This window comes from Notamacropus eugenii, chromosome 1 (assembly GCF_028372415.1).
Source record: "Notamacropus eugenii isolate mMacEug1 chromosome 1, mMacEug1.pri_v2, whole genome shotgun sequence".
Taxonomy (NCBI): Eukaryota; Metazoa; Chordata; class Mammalia; order Diprotodontia; family Macropodidae; genus Notamacropus; species Notamacropus eugenii.
Genome location: NC_092872.1, coordinates 701,595,931 through 701,615,480, shown reverse-complemented (window position 1 = coordinate 701,615,480; position 19,550 = coordinate 701,595,931). Strand labels below are relative to the sequence as shown.

The 19,550-nt window shown below is 41.6% G+C and overlaps 1 protein-coding gene across 2 annotated transcripts; it reads right to left on the bottom strand.

The window, feature by feature from the left end:
- Positions 1-1,246: 1,246 nt before the first annotated feature.
- On the bottom strand, positions 1,247-16,492 carry FOXL1 (forkhead box L1). Of its 2 annotated transcripts, XM_072636258.1 has the most exons (4): positions 13,968-16,492; positions 7,990-12,658; positions 3,429-3,652; positions 1,247-1,664 (listed from the first exon to the last, which is right to left on the bottom strand). In XM_072636258.1, the coding sequence occupies exon 2, from the start codon at positions 12,091-12,093 to the stop codon at positions 10,786-10,788; it is 1,308 nt and encodes a 435-aa protein (XP_072492359.1). In that variant the 5' UTR covers positions 12,094-12,658; positions 13,968-16,492; the 3' UTR covers positions 1,247-1,664; positions 3,429-3,652; positions 7,990-10,785. The 2 variants fall into 2 exon arrangements, with proteins under 2 accessions (XP_072492359.1, XP_072492358.1); XM_072636257.1 differs by having other exon boundaries at positions 7,990-16,492.
- Positions 16,493-19,550: the final 3,058 nt, after the last annotated feature.

The following is a 19,550-nucleotide window of genomic DNA, read 5'->3' as shown; positions in this document are numbered from 1 at the left end:
CTCAGAGCCTTTGCTGTGTATTAGTAGCCCTCACAGCTGGCAGAGCTTTGTGAACCCAAGTTCACCTCCTTGCCACAGTGAGGCATCAGAAGACTTTCATTGAAGCTGATTCCCCCATAGGGCACTTTATAAATTGCATTTATAGCCAAAGCAATAGGAGATTTTTTTATGCATACAAAAATAAAATAAGTGGACTGTTCCAAATACTAGCAGAATAGTCTTCTTCTTGAGACACTTTATAGAGGCTATCCTCTATTATTCCTCTTAAAATTTTTGTTGTTGTTTTCATTACACACAGATACCATCTCATAAGCAAACCCTCTAGGAAACAGCAGAAGTAGGAAATGAAACAGATTTGTGAATCGTTATCCCACTGTCACTTCTTGTGCTTCCTCTTATTATATTGTACTGGGCCCTCTTCTTTAACCCAATTCTACCTTCCTAACTCAGAACACTTGAAAGCTGCTTAAATTCACAGCGAAGCCAAAGGGAGCAGTTCTTAATAGAATATTTGACTTGAAGGAAGAAAAAGAGGAGGAGGAGGAGGAGGAAGGAGGAGGAAGAAAAGAAAATGAGAAGAAGGAGGAGGAGAAGGAAGAAAAGGAGGAGGAGGAGAAGGAGAAGAGAAGAGGGAGAAGGAGAAGGAAGAGAAGAAGAAGAAGAAGAAGAAGAAGAAGAAGAAGAAGAAGTAGAAGAAGAAGAAGAAGAAGAAGAAGAAGAAAGGGAAGAAGAAGGAGGAGAAAGAGGAGCAGGAGAAGGAGAAAGAGGAGGAGAAGGAGGAGAAGGAGGAGGAGCATTTATATGGAAATTTAAGGTTTGCAAAGGACTTTACATATGCTATCTCATTTGATAGTCTCAAATGAGTAAGGCAAAGGTGATTATTATCCCCATTTTACAACAGAGGAAACTGAGGCAGACAGCAGTTAAACAATTTGCACAGGGTGACACTACTAGTAAGCCTCTAAAACAGTATTTAAATTCAGGTCTTCACAACTCTATCGTTACATCCACTGTGTCACCTAGCTGCCTCATAAACCAGAGAGCTGCGTTCAACTGATACCCACAGCTAAGGAGCTCTGAGCAAGTCATTTCACAAGGCCAGTCCTTGATTCCCTCGTCTATACTTGAGAATAGTCATGCTTATGTTTCTTACCTCACAAGGCTGCTGTAAAAAAAGAGCTTTGTAAAGCTTAAAGCACCATGTAAATATAAAAGGCTGTTATCATTGGCTGTGCTAGTTCCTGCCCTATCAGACAGATCCGTTTGTGTTAGGCCAAATGCATTATTCATGATTCTTTTCAGCTCCCCCCCAAAACATGCATGCATCATATAAGTCTCAAAGTCGACTCGACGTTCAAAAATGTGGGAAAGTTTATTTATTTCTCTGAACATTCCTGATTCATAATGTGCTTTCTAAAAATGTAACCAAGCTCTAGCTGACCAAGCTCCTGCTATATTTAGCGATACAATTTTAAATAAATGTGCTTTCTACTGTGTAAAGCTGGTCCTAAAGTCTAGCTTCAAGAAATTGTCTTTGTCTGTACCATGAGGTGGTGCTGCACTCGTGTGACTTGACCAGTGGCCAAGTGCCAGGGAAGAAGAAACTCAGATTTCATTCATTTTCTTGTCTCTTTCCTTGTCCTCTTCATCAAATTCCACAATCACTTAAAAACAAACAAATGAACAAAAATCAATATCTCTGGGGTTAGGGCGACCAAAGGCTTGACCCCATGTTCCTCTTCCTGGCTGAGTAAAATGTCAGCTGAGCTCAATGTGAATTGTGCTCTTCAGCCTGCCAAGCCAATCATCTCTAGCCATTTTCTGGAGATTAACTGCCATATTCAGAGACTCTTGATTTATTTTCTCTTTGTATATTAAGACTTAATATATTATCCTGAGACCCATAAAGTTGGAAACCATGGGTAGAAATATGTTACTTTTTATGCAGAAAATGTATGGCAATAAATTTCAACCCAACAGGAACTGACTGATGCAATATTGTTGAACTATTCATTCAATTCAATAAACATTTGTTAAGCGCCTACTATGTGCCAGGTACTGTACTAAGGAGATTGAAATAAGAGACAGGTCCTGCCTCCTTGAGGATCTTATAATCTGGGGGTGAGAAAGGGGCTGGACTAGAGGGTACCAGCTGTTATTTCATAATGTCAAAGCCAAGCAAAGCAGCTAATGGAAAATGGAGTCACCAGGAAGGTTGTGAACCCTCTCTGAGAGGACTTTGGGAGAGCTTTAGTGTTCCACCCTCCAGTCCTTCAATCACAACTGCTGAATGAAATTGAAGTATTAGAACAATAATGTTGACTCTTACTTTTTCTCCAAGATTTAGACCTTGAATGTTTTCAGGGTCATCTAGTTCAATACCTTCATTGTCTTAGAAGAAGCAACTGATGTTCCCAGAGGACAAAAGCCCAGGCTTACTCAGATACTAATTAGAGCTGGGATTCAAACCCAAGACTCTGATTCTTTCCACCACACCACACTGTTTCTCAGTCATGAGTTTTACTATAGATCCCAGGTAAGAGTTTAGATACTGTCCCTGCACACCAGGATCATCTATAGGAAATGTGTGTTAATAGGGTCTCAGAGAGTTAGGCAACACATACAAATGTAACTTTACAGAATGTTGAAGTTTGTAGGATTATTTCATTCAATCCCCTCATTTTACAGATAAGGAAACTGAGATCCAGAAAGGAGAAATAAGGACAGAAATAGACTATATAACAACAGGAATAATACCTTACATTTATAAGTACATTTCCAAATTGGGAACAACACCCCTTACTTCTCCCCGTCCCACTCCTACTGTGAGATAGGCAGAGAAGGGCTTATTAACATCATTTTACAGAGGAAAAAAATGTGATTCCTTAAGGAATTTAGGGGGCAGCTAGGGTGGCAGTGGATAGAGCATTGGCCCTGGAGTCAGGAAGACCAGAGTTCAAATCCTGCCTCAGACACTTGACACTTACTAGTTGTGTGACCTTGGGCAAGTCTCTTAACTGCCATCTCGGCCAAAAAAAGGGGGGAGAGGGGATTGGGAATTATCTAGTATCTTGGGTTGCATGTTATGGGAATCAAAAACATCTTAAAAATAGGCTTGATCATGGACCTTGTAAAATTTAGTAATCACAGTTAGTGAAGATACGTTAATATTACTCAGAATGTGAACACAGAAGGGTCCCTTTCAAATTCAAGAAGATCCTACTTATGTATTGTCTTCTTGAAGAGGAAAAGTTTTCCTTCAGGATTGTAATTCTTGTAGACTTCTGCCTGAAAATGCCCCTACTACTGGCTGATTAATTTCAGTTTTTGCAAATTAATTATAACAAATATTATAGCTTGCATTACTTTCTAAACACTGTCCTATACAAATAATTGCATTTTGAGGGCTCAACAAACTGAGGAGATACCTTTCTAGGATTCAGACTGCTGATTCTCTCCCTGGGTCCCCTTCAGTAGCACAATCATCACCTCTCACTGGTCACTTCATCAGCTACAAGGTCAGAGATTTTGTTTCATCAGGGATGACTTAGATGAGCTAAACCCATGCCTGGTACATGCCAGGCTTTCAGGATCTGCTCTCCTTCTTCCAAGATGAACAAGTCTACAAGGAACTCCTTACTGTACTTAAAGGCTAGAGGAGAGAAGAAAGAGAGAGAGGAGGGAGATGACTGTGAATTCTTGGAGAAATTAGCATATGCAAGGCATCTGTTATGTAATGCAACAGAATTTCAAAAAGCCCATAAGATTTCAACTTATCACTTTTATGGTTTATAGTCCATGGATCCCAAGCAAATGACTACATAATTGTCCACCCCATCTACTGGGGAGAAACAGGGGATGAAAGAGATTTCTCTATCTTCTTTATTTCCTTCCAGTGCTTGGTTCATAATTCTATGATTCTCCTCAATACATTATGTGCATTGGAAATGTCGATATGGAGATTATGAATGTGCATGTCAAGGACATCAGCACATCTATCTTTGTACAGTCAATATAAAGATTAGTCACTTAGCAGGTGTTAACATTATTCAACTGTCTAGCATGAAAATTTCTTCTTTCATTTCAGTCAGTTTGACTAATGTCAGAACTTACCTGTTACTATGAACTAATTCTTGATTTTAGCTGAAAAACAAAAGCAAACCATGCTATACATACGTACATATAGATCCATACTTGAAGTCATCTGGGCAAAGGGTGGAGGACATAGACTACAACACTAATTGGAAAGCAAAAATAACCATATACTCCATGAGTCTTATTGGACCATTCCTTCTGGTTTCCTGTTTTAAGCCTAGAGATTCCTGGAGCTGAGAGACTACAGATCCACCCACTTGTTGACAATGTTAGGACCTCTACTTTGGTGAGTAGCACCAGAGCGAAGAACACAATTTAGAAGGAATGAAAGGCAGTACTGAAAAGACCAGTGTATTTGGGATCATCTAAGTCAGTGGGGTCAAAATCAAATAGAAATGGGGCAATGAAACCATAAAAAAAAGATCTCTGGAGGCTGTATATTAGTATAGAAAACCAATAGCAACATTACCTAATGTTCCATCGCATTCTTATTTATTTTGTTAAATATAGATAATTACATTTTTATTTGATAAAGGCTGCATTCAGCAATGTTGTTGGCAACATACCTAGGAATTTAACACCTTTGATCTAAGTAATTTAAAGTCTTCAGATAACAGAAAACCTCAGCATAATATTTGAACAATGGTTCGCTATAGAAATGAAATCCCGGGTATATAATCCATATCCATTCATATGCATAAATATACATATATGTGAACATGCATCCTTTTTTCATTTTTCACATGCATGCAATCAACTCACATTTGACTTTTTTAGAAGCCCCCAAGTCTTCTCCTGCTCTAACAGTTCTGTGTTAAATGTGTGAATCTGTGAATTTGCTGATAATCTTGTTTTAGGATGGCCAGAGAAGCCCACTCAAAACTATGAGCATCAAGAAAAGGCAAGCTTCAGACCTAAAGAGAGTGAATCCCTCTAACTATTATGTCTTTCAGAGTCAGGGGAAGGTAAAATTCCCAGTCTGCTGTGTCCCAAATGCCATGTAGCAAGTTTGCAGTTTTTTTTTGTGTGTAGTCACACCAATATCAGATTACCCCAACTTGAGCTGTGTACGATAGTGAAATAAACTTTTTCAAAGTAGTGTTGTTGTTTAGGTTGATTTAGAATGACTCAGCCTTGAACCGGCCTGCAGGCTTTCCTATCTGCAAATGGGGAGATTTCCAAATATCTAAATGTGATACTGACATATGTATACGGACATTTTTATGCATATCTGTATACGAGATAGAGATCCTAACCCACACCTGCTATTTTCATACATATGAACATGAGTGAGTTCAGATCAGGTAGGAATTTACAGGCTCTTGGATATAGTATCCTCATTTTAAAGAAAGAAAAGGACTTAATAGCATACCATCAGCTGGTCTAAAAGAGAAAAGCTGAGAATTTTTTTTTACTTGCCTGTATTTGGCTTAGTAATGAAAGGGCTGAGATTAAAAAAAAATTAAATAGATTCCAAGATACAGAGGGAATTAATACAAATATATAAGAGCAAGAACCATTCCCCCAATGGATCCAAAGATATTTTTAAAATATTCCACAAAAGAAGAATTGGAAGTTATTAACAACTATAACCATAAGAAAGAATGTTTCAAATCACAAATAAGAGAAATGCAAATCAAAATAACTTTGAGGTTTCCTCAAGCAACCAGAAAATTGGCAAAGATCACAAAATATGGGAGTAATCAAAGTTGGGGGAGGGGCAGGACTGTGGAAAGATATACACACTAATGTACTGTTGGAGAAGTCATAAATTGATATGTTCTGGGAAACTATTGGGAATAAGGACTAAAATGTTCATACTTTTTGACCCAGAGATCCTTGTACTAGACCCATAATCCCAAAGGGGTCAAAGATGGCAGTGTGGTTCAGTGGAAAATGTATTGGATTTGGAATCAGTGAACCTGGGTTCAAATCCCACTTCTGACACCAACTATATGACTTACTGCACTTAATCACTCTGAGCCACAGTTCCTATAAGCCCAGAAAGTTTCCATGCCTACCCAAATATTCACAGCAATATTTTGTGTAGTAGCAAATAACCAAAAACATTGATTAGACAATGACTAAACAACTTGTGATACATGAGTGGAATGGAATACTATTATGCCATCAAAAGGACAAATGTGAAGAATTTCCAGTAACATGGAAAGATAAGTATGAATTAATTCAGAAAGTGGATAACTTAGTGAATTAGAAATACATTCAGAAATAAATGTGATGTAAAAATAAGATGTAAGAAAAAAAGTTAAGGGATGAAAAATATAGAATTTTAGTATATAGGTATATAGTGTACAGTTAAATGTTTAAAATTATATATAATTTTTTCTTTTACAAATATCCATAGCATATTCATATGTATACACACACACACACACACACACACACACACACACACATATATATATATATATATATATATATATATATATATATATATATATATATATATATATATCAAGAACCTAAGAACCACTGAATGAATATTATGCTGAAGTTTACAACTATCAGAGGTAACTGGTGAATTAAAATGAAAATTCTTCTTTTTTTCAATGTCTTAGAACATTCCTAAATTATTTGAAAAATATGTGTCTGAAATAGACACAGGTTCTAAGTTGAATGTCTGAAAAACAAACAAGATCATAGAATTTTTCTTTACATATATAGACATAGAGGTGCATAGAATTGTAGAGCTAGGTACTAAAGTACCTTCTAACCTAGTTCCAGCTCCCATACATATACCTTATTTGAGAAAAAAAAAAAAACCCAGATAGTTTCTGTAACTTTCCCAAGGGGAAGAGCTGGTGTCTGAACCCAGATTTCCAAGACTCCAAAATTAGTACAAATTTCACTACCCCACACTGATATTTTTGTATGAGTCCCTAGATCTATGATTTCATAAGTACGAAAAATTTCCAGTGTGGAAACTCCCTTTACCAATAAAGATCAGCAACTCTTAGACAGTTTCCTGGGGCAATGAAAGATTAAGTGACTTGCCAATGGTCACCCATAGTACAGGGATCATAGAATCATAAACTCAGAGCCAAAAGAGACTTCAGAGGTAACGTAGTACAATCTCCTAATTTTATAGATGAGGAAACTGAGCCTAGAGAGGGAACGTGACTCAAAGTTATAGAGCTAATAAGTGCCAAAGCCAGGATTTGAACACAGAATCCAACCCAAGATCCTTCTATAGCACCATGACATTTTGGAAATAGGAAAAGTACCCAGATCTCCCTCACTGGCAATGAAGATGCTCAGATCCCAGCTCTCCTACTTAAAGCCTCCAATAAGTCATTTAAAGTATCTGGACCTCAGTTTCCTTATAGGTAAAATGAATGTTTAGACTAGGTGACTTCTCTAAAATCCTTCCAGCTGTAAATCAGTGAGTCTATATTCTTCTTCCTGACCTGAGACCAGTCCTGTAGATATACACACCTATCTTTTCTGACATAAATATAACTTATATAGGAAATTCCTTGTGTTATAATTGAAGCTATATTGTAATTCTAAGTATCACATCTTTTTTTTTATGTGCTCCATGACTCCACCAAAAGACTTGTGCCATAAATTACTAAAACATGGGACTTAAAGATTTAGAGCTAGAAGGAGCCTTAGAAGCCACAGAGTTAAATGACTCCCCTGCTGCAGATGAGGTAACTGAGGCACCGAAAGGTTAAGGGATCTGCACAGGGTCACACAAGTAAGAAGTATGTGAGTTTAAGATTTAAGTCCAGTCTTCCTCCCTACCAGTTCAATGCTTTACCAAGACACCACTCTCCCCCTCCAATATACTATATGATGAAAAATCAAACTTGAAAATGTAAGAATTAACAATACGTCCAACATATTTCAAAGAAAACGTGCATTGTGTACCTGCTCAATAGAATAACTGTATGCATTCTTCACAATTTTTAACTGCTTGGAGTTCTGAGTTGGGCTCCTTCCTTCTGTACTTAATTGAAAATGCAGTCTTTCTGATGACTGGAAACTTCCTGAGATGGATGGCATCAGGAATCACAGTTGTAACAGAAACCTCATTCCTATTACACTGTTTGTTTATTTCACATAGTAATCCCACTGAACCAAACAGATAAAGGTTAATGGAAAAACAATTTTATTCACCAGATGCTGCTCATTTGGAAGCGAAAAAAAAAAGAATGACAAAAGCATATTCTGTGATGTTATAGATAACCAACAGTGCGATTCAAGCTGAATCTAGCACTTAACACAGTGCCAGTCACATAGTAGGTGCTTAATTAATGTTGATTGATTGATAGGTGAAGATTAGTATTTTAAAAGCAAGGATGCCCCTGAAAATCATCAAACTCATCTCTTTTTATAACTATTGTCAAAATCTGAAGCAGATTTCATGAACAACCCTTGAAGCCCGGTCTTTAGTTCCTGCTTAAATATGTCCTATTGATTTATAGATGGAATATCACCTTCTCAGGCCTTTTAATAAAGGTATTTCCCTGAAAAGCCTTTTGAATATAGTCAGAAGCAGACCTCCACTTCATTTAACTTTTGTATTTATTTTAATAATGTCCTAGTAACCATTTAAGAAGTTATTTTAGAAATCCCTTTAAAACTTCCTGAAGGTCATTCCTACCTCCAAAAATTCAATGACTTTCTGTACTTTCCCACATCAGATAAAAGTTATTTGAAGGTTTAGGAAGTCAAGCTCTGAACTCCAGTGAAACCCAAATATATCTAAGTTGAGACATTTCAAAGGCAGTCTGGGCTGTGCTGAGCCCTGGGAAACTGGAATTTCTGAATCAGATCTTTGTTGCAAACAGGGGTCTTTCCTCAATAAGACCTCCAATCACTTGGTCAAAGTATTTATTTAGCTACCAATGGTAGAAGGAAAAAGAATTGCTGGGCTTGGAGTCAGCCTTGGATTCCTCTCCCTGCTTTGCCATGCTATGTCACCATCATTTCATCTCTTTGAGCCTCAGTCCCTTCATCTGTAAAATGGAGATATACTTGCACTTTGTGCCTCTCCAGATAAAGTTAAATAATGCTTGTTAAAGCAGCTTGCAAACCATAAAGCACCATAAATGTTGAGCTATTATTATTATAAAGGTAGTTAACTAAAGGTTGGGGGCAGGCCATGGAGTGGGAGACTGTGGGACAAAAGCTAAGAAATAATCTTTTCAAAGAACCTTGAAAGGTTTCCCCTTTGGAATAAGAGAAATTCAAAGTTTTCAGAGAATAAATTCCCAAAGCTGTTGCAACATAACAAAGTGCTCTCTCTCTCTCTCTCTCTCTCTCTCTCTCTCTCTCTCTCTCTCTCTCTCTCTCTCTCTCTCTCTTTCTCTCTCTCTTTCTCTCCCTCTCTCTCTTTCTCTCTCTCTCTCCTTCCCTCCCCCATCATTCATCAGTACTGCTTTCTGTGTTTCTCCATCTCTGTCTCTCTTTCATTCTCTATATATGTCAATTTGTTTAACAAAAATGTTAACCTTTATTACCAAATTCAGAATATAATATATATATGTATATATATATATATATCTTCTAGATCTTTAAAAAAAATGTGAGTCTGGCAAAATATGAGGCACCTTCTCTCTCCTCCCCTTCTTCAGGAGTCGATTGCTAAACAAAAATAGCAGTTCATTAAATGACTACTTCTAGTTACAGAAATAACAAAATGGGTATTCAACAAATCTATTATATAAATGGACAAAATATTTTATTGGCTAGAGTGCACATCCATAGTGAAGGTTGCTAATATAGAAGTTTTCAAAGATCAGTTACGATTATACAAAAAAAAAAAGCCCACTATTTATAGCAGAAATAAAACATGTTCCTTGAACAGTATATCTGGAAAGAAAGGAAACAGCCCTATAAAAGTTATGACTGATCTTGGTTGTTGTCCAAATGGTAAGATGACAACTTCCACCTTAACATCTCTCGTAAATCGGCTGCAAGCAAGCGGAGTTTTCTCTGTGACCTGTTTCAGTGAGTGGCACCTTCAACCTGATACATTCACCACCCAAGCGGTTCACGAAGTCAGTCCAGCTGACCTGTTCTACAAACAGCCCTAAATCCCCTAGGCCAGAGGGAACCTACAGTTAAACTTGAAGTTGTCTTGGCTCCCTGATCCATATTGTGTTACAACTGTAGTCTGCTTTATAGTCTGTTTCATACCTAAGTGGTAAGGAAGAGAGGGCAAGGGGGTGGGAGTGGGGGGAGGGGGCCAGGGAGGGGAATTATTCGGGACCTAAACTGAAGCTTTGAGATAGACTTATATGGTCTTGGGTGTGCGTGCTGTCTTTTGGTAGCCTATAATAAAATTTTCAGGGGAATGGGGTGGGGGCGGAGGGGAGAACAGCCAACATCAGCTTCATGGAATCGGGTTTAAGAACATTTAAAATCTGAACAGAAAGGGGAGGAAGGGTGCAGAGAACAGAGGTTCGGACTACAAAAGATAAACCAGCCAGCCCAGAATGGGACAATTTCTTGAGCTGTTCACATCTCCACGTGGGAGTAGCTGAAACTTCCCTGAACAGACAGGTTGGCAGATGCCTTTCAAACAATAAACAAGCAAAGTTAAAATAGTATGCTTTTCACCCGCTTAGGTCGTAGTCAGTCGCTGGCGTCCCTTGCAAGGGACAGGTTCCAGGCTTTGAGGAGACAGAAGGAGAAAAAAACAATCCTCTTCTGTTCTTATTACTGGAAATTAAATACCGCGTCAGAGAGCTGGAGCGGGAAATATGACAGAAGAGGGATCCCCAGCTGGTAAAGTCGCCCTTGAACTTGAGAATCGAGCATCAGGGAGCCACTGAAAGTCGGGCAGAGACCAGGAGAACTAGCGAAGAGGGTAGAGCTGAAGCATCCCCCCGGGAGCGACTCCCCGGCATGTTTGGCTGCCCCGGCGAGCTCTCCCCCTCGGCCTGGCTTCTGGCTCTGTGTCCGGGCCAGGATACTGTCTATGCTGAAGCTTTTGGGCTTGTCGGCGTTTTTTGGAGGGGCAGGGTCCTCCGGGTCCGTGTCTCTCGGGCCGGGGGGTGAAGGAGAGCCCAAGGTGGCTGTGGTCTCAGCTGGTTGTCTGCTTGCCTGGCCTGAGATAGCAGCATCTCTCTGGAGATTGTCCTGGGCGGCGTTCTCGGAGGCCACGGAAAGGAGGCCAGGGCTGGGCCAGCAGAGGGGGGCAGAGCATCTGGTCGAGGGGTGAGTGGGCTCCGAGGCAGCATACCCCTGGGCAGCTCCCTTTGGGCTGGGCACATAGCCCTCACTACTTCCTTCTCTTCTTTCTTCACCTCCTTCACTCCCTCCTACATTCCTTCCTCCTCTTCCTCCTCCCCCTCCTCCACTTATACATTCTCCTCTTTCTTCACTCCTTCCTCCCCCTCCTCCATCTCCTCCTTCAGTCCTTCCTCCTTCACTCATTCCTTCTCCTCCTCCTCCTCTCTCCCCTCCTCCAGCAGTTGCGACAGGGCTGTCTTCTCGTTCCTCGAGCCTGACTCTGCGGCCCACCTGGGCTCCGGCCTCCTCCGCCTCTCCTTTGCCTCTCTTGGCCTCCTGGACCCCGGGGCCCGGCTTGGGCTTCCTTTTCCGCCGTCTATAGTTGCCGTGCTCAAACATGTCCAGGCAACGGGGGTCCAGGGTCCAGTAGCTGCCTTTGCCGGGGCGGCCCTTCTCCCGGGGCACCTTGACGAAGCAGTCATTGAGGGACAAGTTGTGGCGGATGCTATTCTGCCAGCCCTGCTTGTTGTCGTGATAGAACGGAAAACGGTCCATGATGAACTGGTAGATGCCGTTGAGCGTGACCCTCTGGTCCGGGGCATCTTTGATGGCCATGGCGATGAGGGCGATGTAGCTGTAAGGAGGTTTCTGGGGGGGCTCGGCTCGACCGCCTCCAACCAGGGTAGCGGGAGGAGAGAAGCCCAGAGGCAGCCCGGGTCGCTCGGGGCCGTATACGTACAACACCGAAGGGCTGACCAGAGGAGGTAGGTGGTGGTTGTAGAGATGGGTCATGGCGAGGCTAAGAGAGTACCGCACTGGCCCGCAGGTAGAAGGCGAGGGTGAACCAGGGAGAGGTTCCCCGAGCCTGAGAGAGCCAGCCGCGAGTCTGCCCCTCTAACTCCCTCCAGCTCTGCCTCTTCCCCAGCCAGCTCTCGCTGTGTCCCTTCTTCATGCCTTTAAAAATGTTAAATAATTGTTGTAAGTTTGCTATTATATGTTGACTTAGCACTGGAAAATAAATTGTCTATGATAAACAATCGTTGTGTTCTCAGCCCACCCACATTAATTAAAATTTCATTGCTGAAAAACTCCAAGCTTTTCTCCACGTGTCTTTTTGATACCAGCCAATCGTTTTCTGGGTTATTTCTTCATTTGTTTATAGAATTAGTCTGTTGATAAGTCTGCCCACCCAAGTTGAATCAAGCTGTGTTTATTTGGAAAAATTTCCGGGCACCCAATATATAAACGCACTGATCTGATGTTTGAAATATCACGTCCACCCCTTGACGCTGTAAGCACACACAACTCAGCAAAGCAGGATGTTAACTGCTCCGGCTCGGCGCGGGGTCCGAGCAGGCTGGAGAAAGAGAAGGTGGGGGTGAAAAGATTAATCAAGAGAGAAGCGGACCAAGAACAGTGCAGGCTGGGAGGGAGACTTCATGGCACCCACCCCCACTTCAAGGACAGAGAATCTCCTTTTTCTCCCTATTTTATGGGAAGATGAATGATCCTTATAAAAAGCTTTCAAGAACTTTGGATGTTTTAAGGGGACCGGACGGGACGGATAGGGGAGAGAAGGAAAAACTCCACGAGTTTGGGGAGGTGGAGAGGGAATGGTGGTTGGCTTTCGAAGTGCCCAGGAATTGACAAGGGGGATGGTGTTGGAATGTGGTGCGGCAGAACAACTAGGTTTCTCACATTTGTCTAGTCTAAGTGTAAATAAATTCAATCCCAGATAACTAACTCGGGGTGCAGCCATATCGAGGGAGCCTAGGAGTGAAACCGTGTTGAAGGAAATGGCGAAGCCTCGGGGGGCAGATTAAAAGACGATGAGTTAGATAATTTTGGGCTCTGGGGATCTTGAAGGATGGAGGTGGTCCGGGGTGATCAGGGAATCATGAGCCTGGGAGAGGTTTGATAACCCATCTATTGGGAGTGGGGGAGCAAAAATGAGGTCTCTGGCCAGGCTGAGGTTGCAGGCGAGGAGCACCATAAAAGGGGGATTTGGCAGGCTTCAGGGGGAAAGCTGGTATTTGTGAATGCAGGCCTGTTGCTTTATATTCTGTCCTTTCCTGTTTATAACAAGGAGGGGGATTATAACAACTTTACAAGTGCACACAGCTGGCCGGTGATTACATTAAACATTTGGGATGCTTGCGTGCGTTTTTCCCCTTTTTGGGGGGTATAAATGTTCCTTCTTTATTTTTTAATTTGTCGGTGTCACTGTTTGAATCAAAGGCCCCAAATGACTGCAATTCAAGAGGTGTCAGGGTCCCTTTCCCTCGCCAGCACTCCACTCCCTGGAGGGGAAAGGGGTAGCAGACGCAAAGAGCAACACCTAGCTATTCACGGTCTGCTATTCCAGCGACTCAGGTCAGTTTACACATCATACGAAAATTTAATTAGTGCTTTACTCAGTATAAGGAGAGGGGACCCCAGGGTGAAAGTGAGGAGGAGTCAGGCAGAGAAGAGGCTGAGTGCAGCTTGGGGGGGGGGTGATTTTTGGACTGTTTGTTCCTGGGGTCCGGGTATTTAAAGGTGGAAAGGAAATTAGGGATCATTTACCAGGCAGATTCTAGTACAATTTCCATGTTTCATAAATAGGGAAACTGAGGCCCAAAGATAGGTTGTTTTGAGATCACCCAAGAACAAAGAGAGATACAAACCCAGTTATCCAGAGGAAGAGAACTCTTTTCACAAAACCACTTTGCCTGGGTGGTTTTGCCCAAGAAGGGAGGAATAGGTAGGGACTTCTCTCTGAATCAAGGAGCCTGGTAGGAATAGGCCAGAAATAGCTGCTAGGAAGTTGAGCTAAGTGCCACCTTGGCAGCTGCCCCATTGGGTGCCTTAAAGAGAAGGACTCCTTCAAAGAACTCTCAGGGATTATGGTCCAAATAGATCAGTCCAAACCAGGATCCTCTTCAGCTTTGAAAATCTGCTTGATGTGGGAGGGTCTTTGCAACATGTCCCAGACCCAGTTTCACCATCCAACAGTTCCCTTCTTAGCCTTGCTGACTTGACTATTTATTAGTACTATAAAAGCGATCTTGGAGTTCCAGGCCCTAAATGGAGTCCAGCCTCACACAATCTCAGGTGGAATTAACAGTGGGGCTCAAGGTCAAGTCATTTCATCTCTACAATCCTCAGTTTTCTCATCTTAAAAAAATTTAGGGAAAATCACACTTCACTGGACACCTCACTGGGTCTTTGTATTATAGAGATATGAAATGTCATTACCACCACCATCATTATTATATAAGCATAAGAAAAGACAGTATGGCTTAGTAAGTAGAGAGCTCACCTGGGAATCATAGATTCAAGTTTGGCCTTTGATATGTGTCAGCTGTGCTTTTTCTGGACAAGTCACTTAGCTTCTCACTGACCCCTGACAACTTTCTAATACTCTAAGTTGTAGACCAGATGCCACATCTCCAGCGGAAGGAGTGCATTCAGGAGAAGCACCCAATGAAAATCACAGGCTTGGATAAATGAGAGTATAATAACATCAAATACTATACCATGATATTCCGCATTGTACAATTACATAATAGCATAGGTACAGAAAATACATGCTTTGATATTGTCTGTTATATTATGGCATCACAAAGATGAATACCACACGGGCGATTGGGAATCACCCACCCTACAACCTTCTACATTAATCCTCTCATAGCCAATTAATTTAATTTAATATATAATTGGGAGATGGAAACCAAGAGAGGCTGAATAAAAATAACAATGATAACAACTCACAATTGTATAGTTTTCCTCACAACAACCCTGTGAGGTAAGTAGTGCAAGTATTATTATTATTCCCGTGTTATAGTTGGGGAAACTGAGATTCAGAAAAGTGAGATCACTTGCCCAAGAAGCCCCGTAGGCCCTGTTTCATTGCTGGGAGCCCCCCAGCAGCAGTGGCGTCTGATCTTCCATTCTCCAAGGGGACTTTCGTATCTCCCAAGTGGCTCCACCTCCCTTCAAACTCAAATTGCACCGCCCAGTGCAGAAGAAGAAAGGTGCAGGTAGCTCCTCCGGTACTTCAGCATTACTCCGACGCCTCTGCTAAGTCCCATCTACAGGCTTCTCAGCCACGCAAAAGGAAACCAACCGCGCACCTCGCTTGTCTTGCCTTCGATGCTAGCAGAGTCTGGGCGTCTCCTAGAGAGAAGCTGAGCAGGGATTATTGCAATAATAAATACTGCCCTATATGGTCACGGACCCGGATACAGGCGGAGACACACTAGCAGTTACGGGAGGTACTGGGTGGAAGAGAGAAAGAAGTAGATAAGAAACCTAGCAGTGAACCTTTGGGACGACACTGCTTTAAGGGTTTCCCAGAAGCTTTCGAGTTAGCAGCGTTCATGTAGCTGCCTCTCAAAGTTTGCTCCATGGTACATCTGAGCCTAAATAAAGTCTCTCCTCTTACCCCACATAACTTACAGTTTTGCACTAATTGGAGTGGGGGAACTCCAGGCAAAGGGAGAAGGCACTGCAACAATCTCTAACCCAGGCTGCCCTTAGCATCCATAAAGACCACCACTCTCACTCTGGGAGTCACTCCTTTTTCGTGACCTAAAGCTCAAACATGCGAAGAATCCCTGAGTATGAATTCTGACTCTACTACTTACTGGCTGTGTGATCTTCGGCAAAAGCCAGTTCCCCCTCTCTGGTTTTCATTTGCTTTGTCTGTATCTGTCCCTAGCCCTGAAGTCCGAGTACGGATGTAGTCTTCTACCTTCTACCTAGTTGGAAATCTGAACTGAAGATGAGGAGGGAGATATAAACGGGAGGAGAGTATCACAGGGTAATAAGAGATGAGGCAGGAGGCACTGTGAGAATCCTCTGATCCCAAAGGTATCAAAAAAATCTGATTGTCCAGGCTGGGGGAGGGGAAGGAGGGGAAATGAGAGGGAGGGGTTCATCTCTCCCCTGCTGCTTGATGTCTCAAAGAAGCAGTCCTGCTCCTCTGGACTCTGTGGCCACTGAAGCTGAAGCTACCAGTTTTAGGGTGACTGCTGCCGGCCAGGGTCAAATCACAATGGAAAACTGTGGTACAGAATGACCAAGAGCACCTTCCTTGGGAGCTCAGATATCTCAGGCTTTCAGTGTCTGAGAGAAGTCACACTCTCCCCTTCCTCATCTCCAATATTCCAGTGAAATCAAGCAGGATCTTGAAACAATATCACTGAAGCAATTTCCAATTCTGGGAAGGCAAGGGAGGAGAAGAATCAGGACAGAGGGCCCAATTCTGTACAGAGTGAAAGATATGCATAAGAATGGTTAATGAAAGCTACCCTGCTGAAGTCTAAAAGACTATAACCAATAACTATAATATCATCATACAGCCCACCTGAGAGCTCATAGATTATTAGAGGTGCAAAGGCCCTTAGAAATCAATTATCACCGTCTCATTTTGCAAGGATGATTAAGCCCTGAGAGCAGAAGTGACTTACCTAGGATCTCATAGCTTTTAAGTAGCAGAATCAAAACTCAACCCTCAGTCATCTGACTCTCAGCCCAGGGCTCTTTCCACAGCAGTCACTTGGGGAGGGAGGGGGAGATAGGGGTAGAGGGCAATGACTGTATATTTTTGATGGAATTTTCTAGACTCTCAGAGTTGAAAGGCCTGAGATATCCTCTAGTCAAATGTATATCTCAATAAAATCCCCTCTGCACAATACTAAAAAATATACTAAAAATGTTTTAAGACTGAGAGATACAACTTTAAGTACCAAAGCCTCATTAATATCCTTTTCTAATTCCAACAATTCTAGGAACAAAAGTGCTTTGTTTTTAAGTGAAAAAATAAACTGTCATCTCTAGTAGCATGAGACTACTGAGAACCAGACTGAATGCATTCTGTATCATTCTTAGAAATAATGATGAAAGATGTATGGGAAAATAATGGAAAACAGAGAGGCAGTATCTTTAAGTTGCCAATCATCTGGGAGAAGACTAAAAATAATCCTGGTCTTCCCTCTACAGTTGTGCCAGTGTACAGAGTTTGAAATATTTGTATCCTAAAATGTTCAAATGTAATTTGGAGTTTTGGTCTAGGCCTGGCCTGTGGTGGAAAAAGGGGTGGTGCTGTTTATAGTTTTCTATATTTCTTATCCACCTACTATAGTATAAGCAAGTAGAGGACAAAGATCATGTCTTAGCTATGTTTTCTATTTCCCACATCATTAAGTATGGACTCTACATACATTACGGTATATCCATGTGAACTTACAATAAGAGGAGTTGTGAAGAACTGGGGAGAAAAGCAAGATCTAAAGGGCCAATATGCCCTGTGAATTCAGAGGCAGTATCCTTATACTGTGGTCTTTTTCTCAGGAAAGATAAGAAAGGTAAATGGAGACTGGGTGGAAAAAGTACTGGGCAGGGGATCAGGAGACCTAGGTTAAAATTCTGGTTCTTCCACTGAATAATCCCATGGCCTTGGATTAGTCACATGCCCTGCCTAAGACTCAGTTTTCTCCCATCTAAAACAAGAGAGGTGAGGAACAAGATCTCTTTTGTTGGGTTACTTTTTACAAATTCAGTGATTTCATTGGTATAGACAATTCATGGATGAGGAAACTCCTTCCAATTCCTTTTGGCAGTAGTTCTGCAACATATAACCTTAAAGGGGTACCCAGGGTTAGGTGACTTGCTCAGGGTCACAGAGATATTATGTGTCAAGTGAAGGATTTGAATTCATACCATCCTGGCTCCAAGGTCATCTCTGCCCCTCAATAAAAATATAAACTTTAGGAAGGAAAGAAAACACTTGGGTTTTCTGCCCTGTATTCTATGAGTTTGAAGTTAAGTCCTCATTTGGGTGCTAAGGAATTTTTAAAAACCAAAGGTGCCACCTATTAGCTTTATTTTAGCTCTACCTATGCTCTCAATGTGAAATGGAGAACACTATTATCCTCTCCCTTTCCTTCTCCTCCTGCTCCCATTCCCTCCTTCCCCCTCCCTCTCCCCCCTCATACTATGGTTGTCTGAATTGTTAGAGGCAGAAAAGCATTTTCTCTTGTCATCTGAATAAATGCCACCATTTTCCACTTGACTTTGTGTGTGTGTGTGTGTGTGTGTGTGTTCGTCCTTAGTTGCCGAAGAAGATCATGCCATCAGAGAAATAATGACATGACTTGCACTTGACTTTGTTTTGAGGGAGGGAGGGCTGTGCAGGCCACCAGCCTCACTTCTCCTCCAGAGCCATCTGAATCCAGTGATCAGATATTCATCAGGATGACTGGAGATGACCCAAGATGAGGCAATTGGGATTAAGTGACTTGCCCAAGGTCACATAGCTAGTGAGTGCCAAGTGTCTGAGGTGAGATATGAACTCACTTGACTTTGAGTAGAAGCCAGGTGAAATGGGGAAAAAACTGTGAATGACCACCTGATAGAAGTAACACTGGAAGAGTGTTACATAAGAGTGCTAGGACCAGCTTTGTCATCAGAACAGACCACAGGAAAAAGAGTGATCTTCATTACCCTCAAAAAAGAGAAGAAGATAAAAGAGTTAATTCTACAATGGGGGAGAGGGGAAGAAAGGAAGACTAAAAATGAAGTTTTTCTTTTCACCTTTAGGACTTTATGAAGCTGGTGACCTACACAGCCCTCCCTCACACAAAACAAAGTCAAGTACAAGTCATGTCATCATTTCTCTGACGGCATGGTCTTCTTCAGCAACGAAAGATGAACACAACCTCACACAGGAAAAGATTTAGCCTTATCTTTCTCAAGATTACATTGGAAGCAGTTCCTTGGTGGGTCCTATCTAGGACACTAGTGCACCAGCTCCCTTGACTGAAGTAACTTCACACACACGCTCATACATTAAGTACTCACTCTTTCTCTGGCATTGATGAAGATATATGTTTGTATAAACATATGTATACACATACACATAAACATACATATACACAAATGTACATATATGTATATAAACATTAATGTGTTATCTGTGACTATACTTCTGTACCATTTCTTTCCATTTGTTTTCTTTTATGCATCAAATCCTATGTATTTTGTCTTATGAATTTAGAAACATTCTGAGAAGGTATCCATAGGCTTCCTAGACTGCCAAAGTGGTCCAGGACACACAAAAAAGTTAAGAATCTATGCCCTAGAAGCAGTATGTGAATGCAAGAAATTCCCTTCTCTCTTCCCTGTCTCCTCTTCTCTCTTTAATCTTTGATCATACCCAACTTCAAGAAACAATACTGAGATTAGCCTACTAAGTAGCCTAGTCT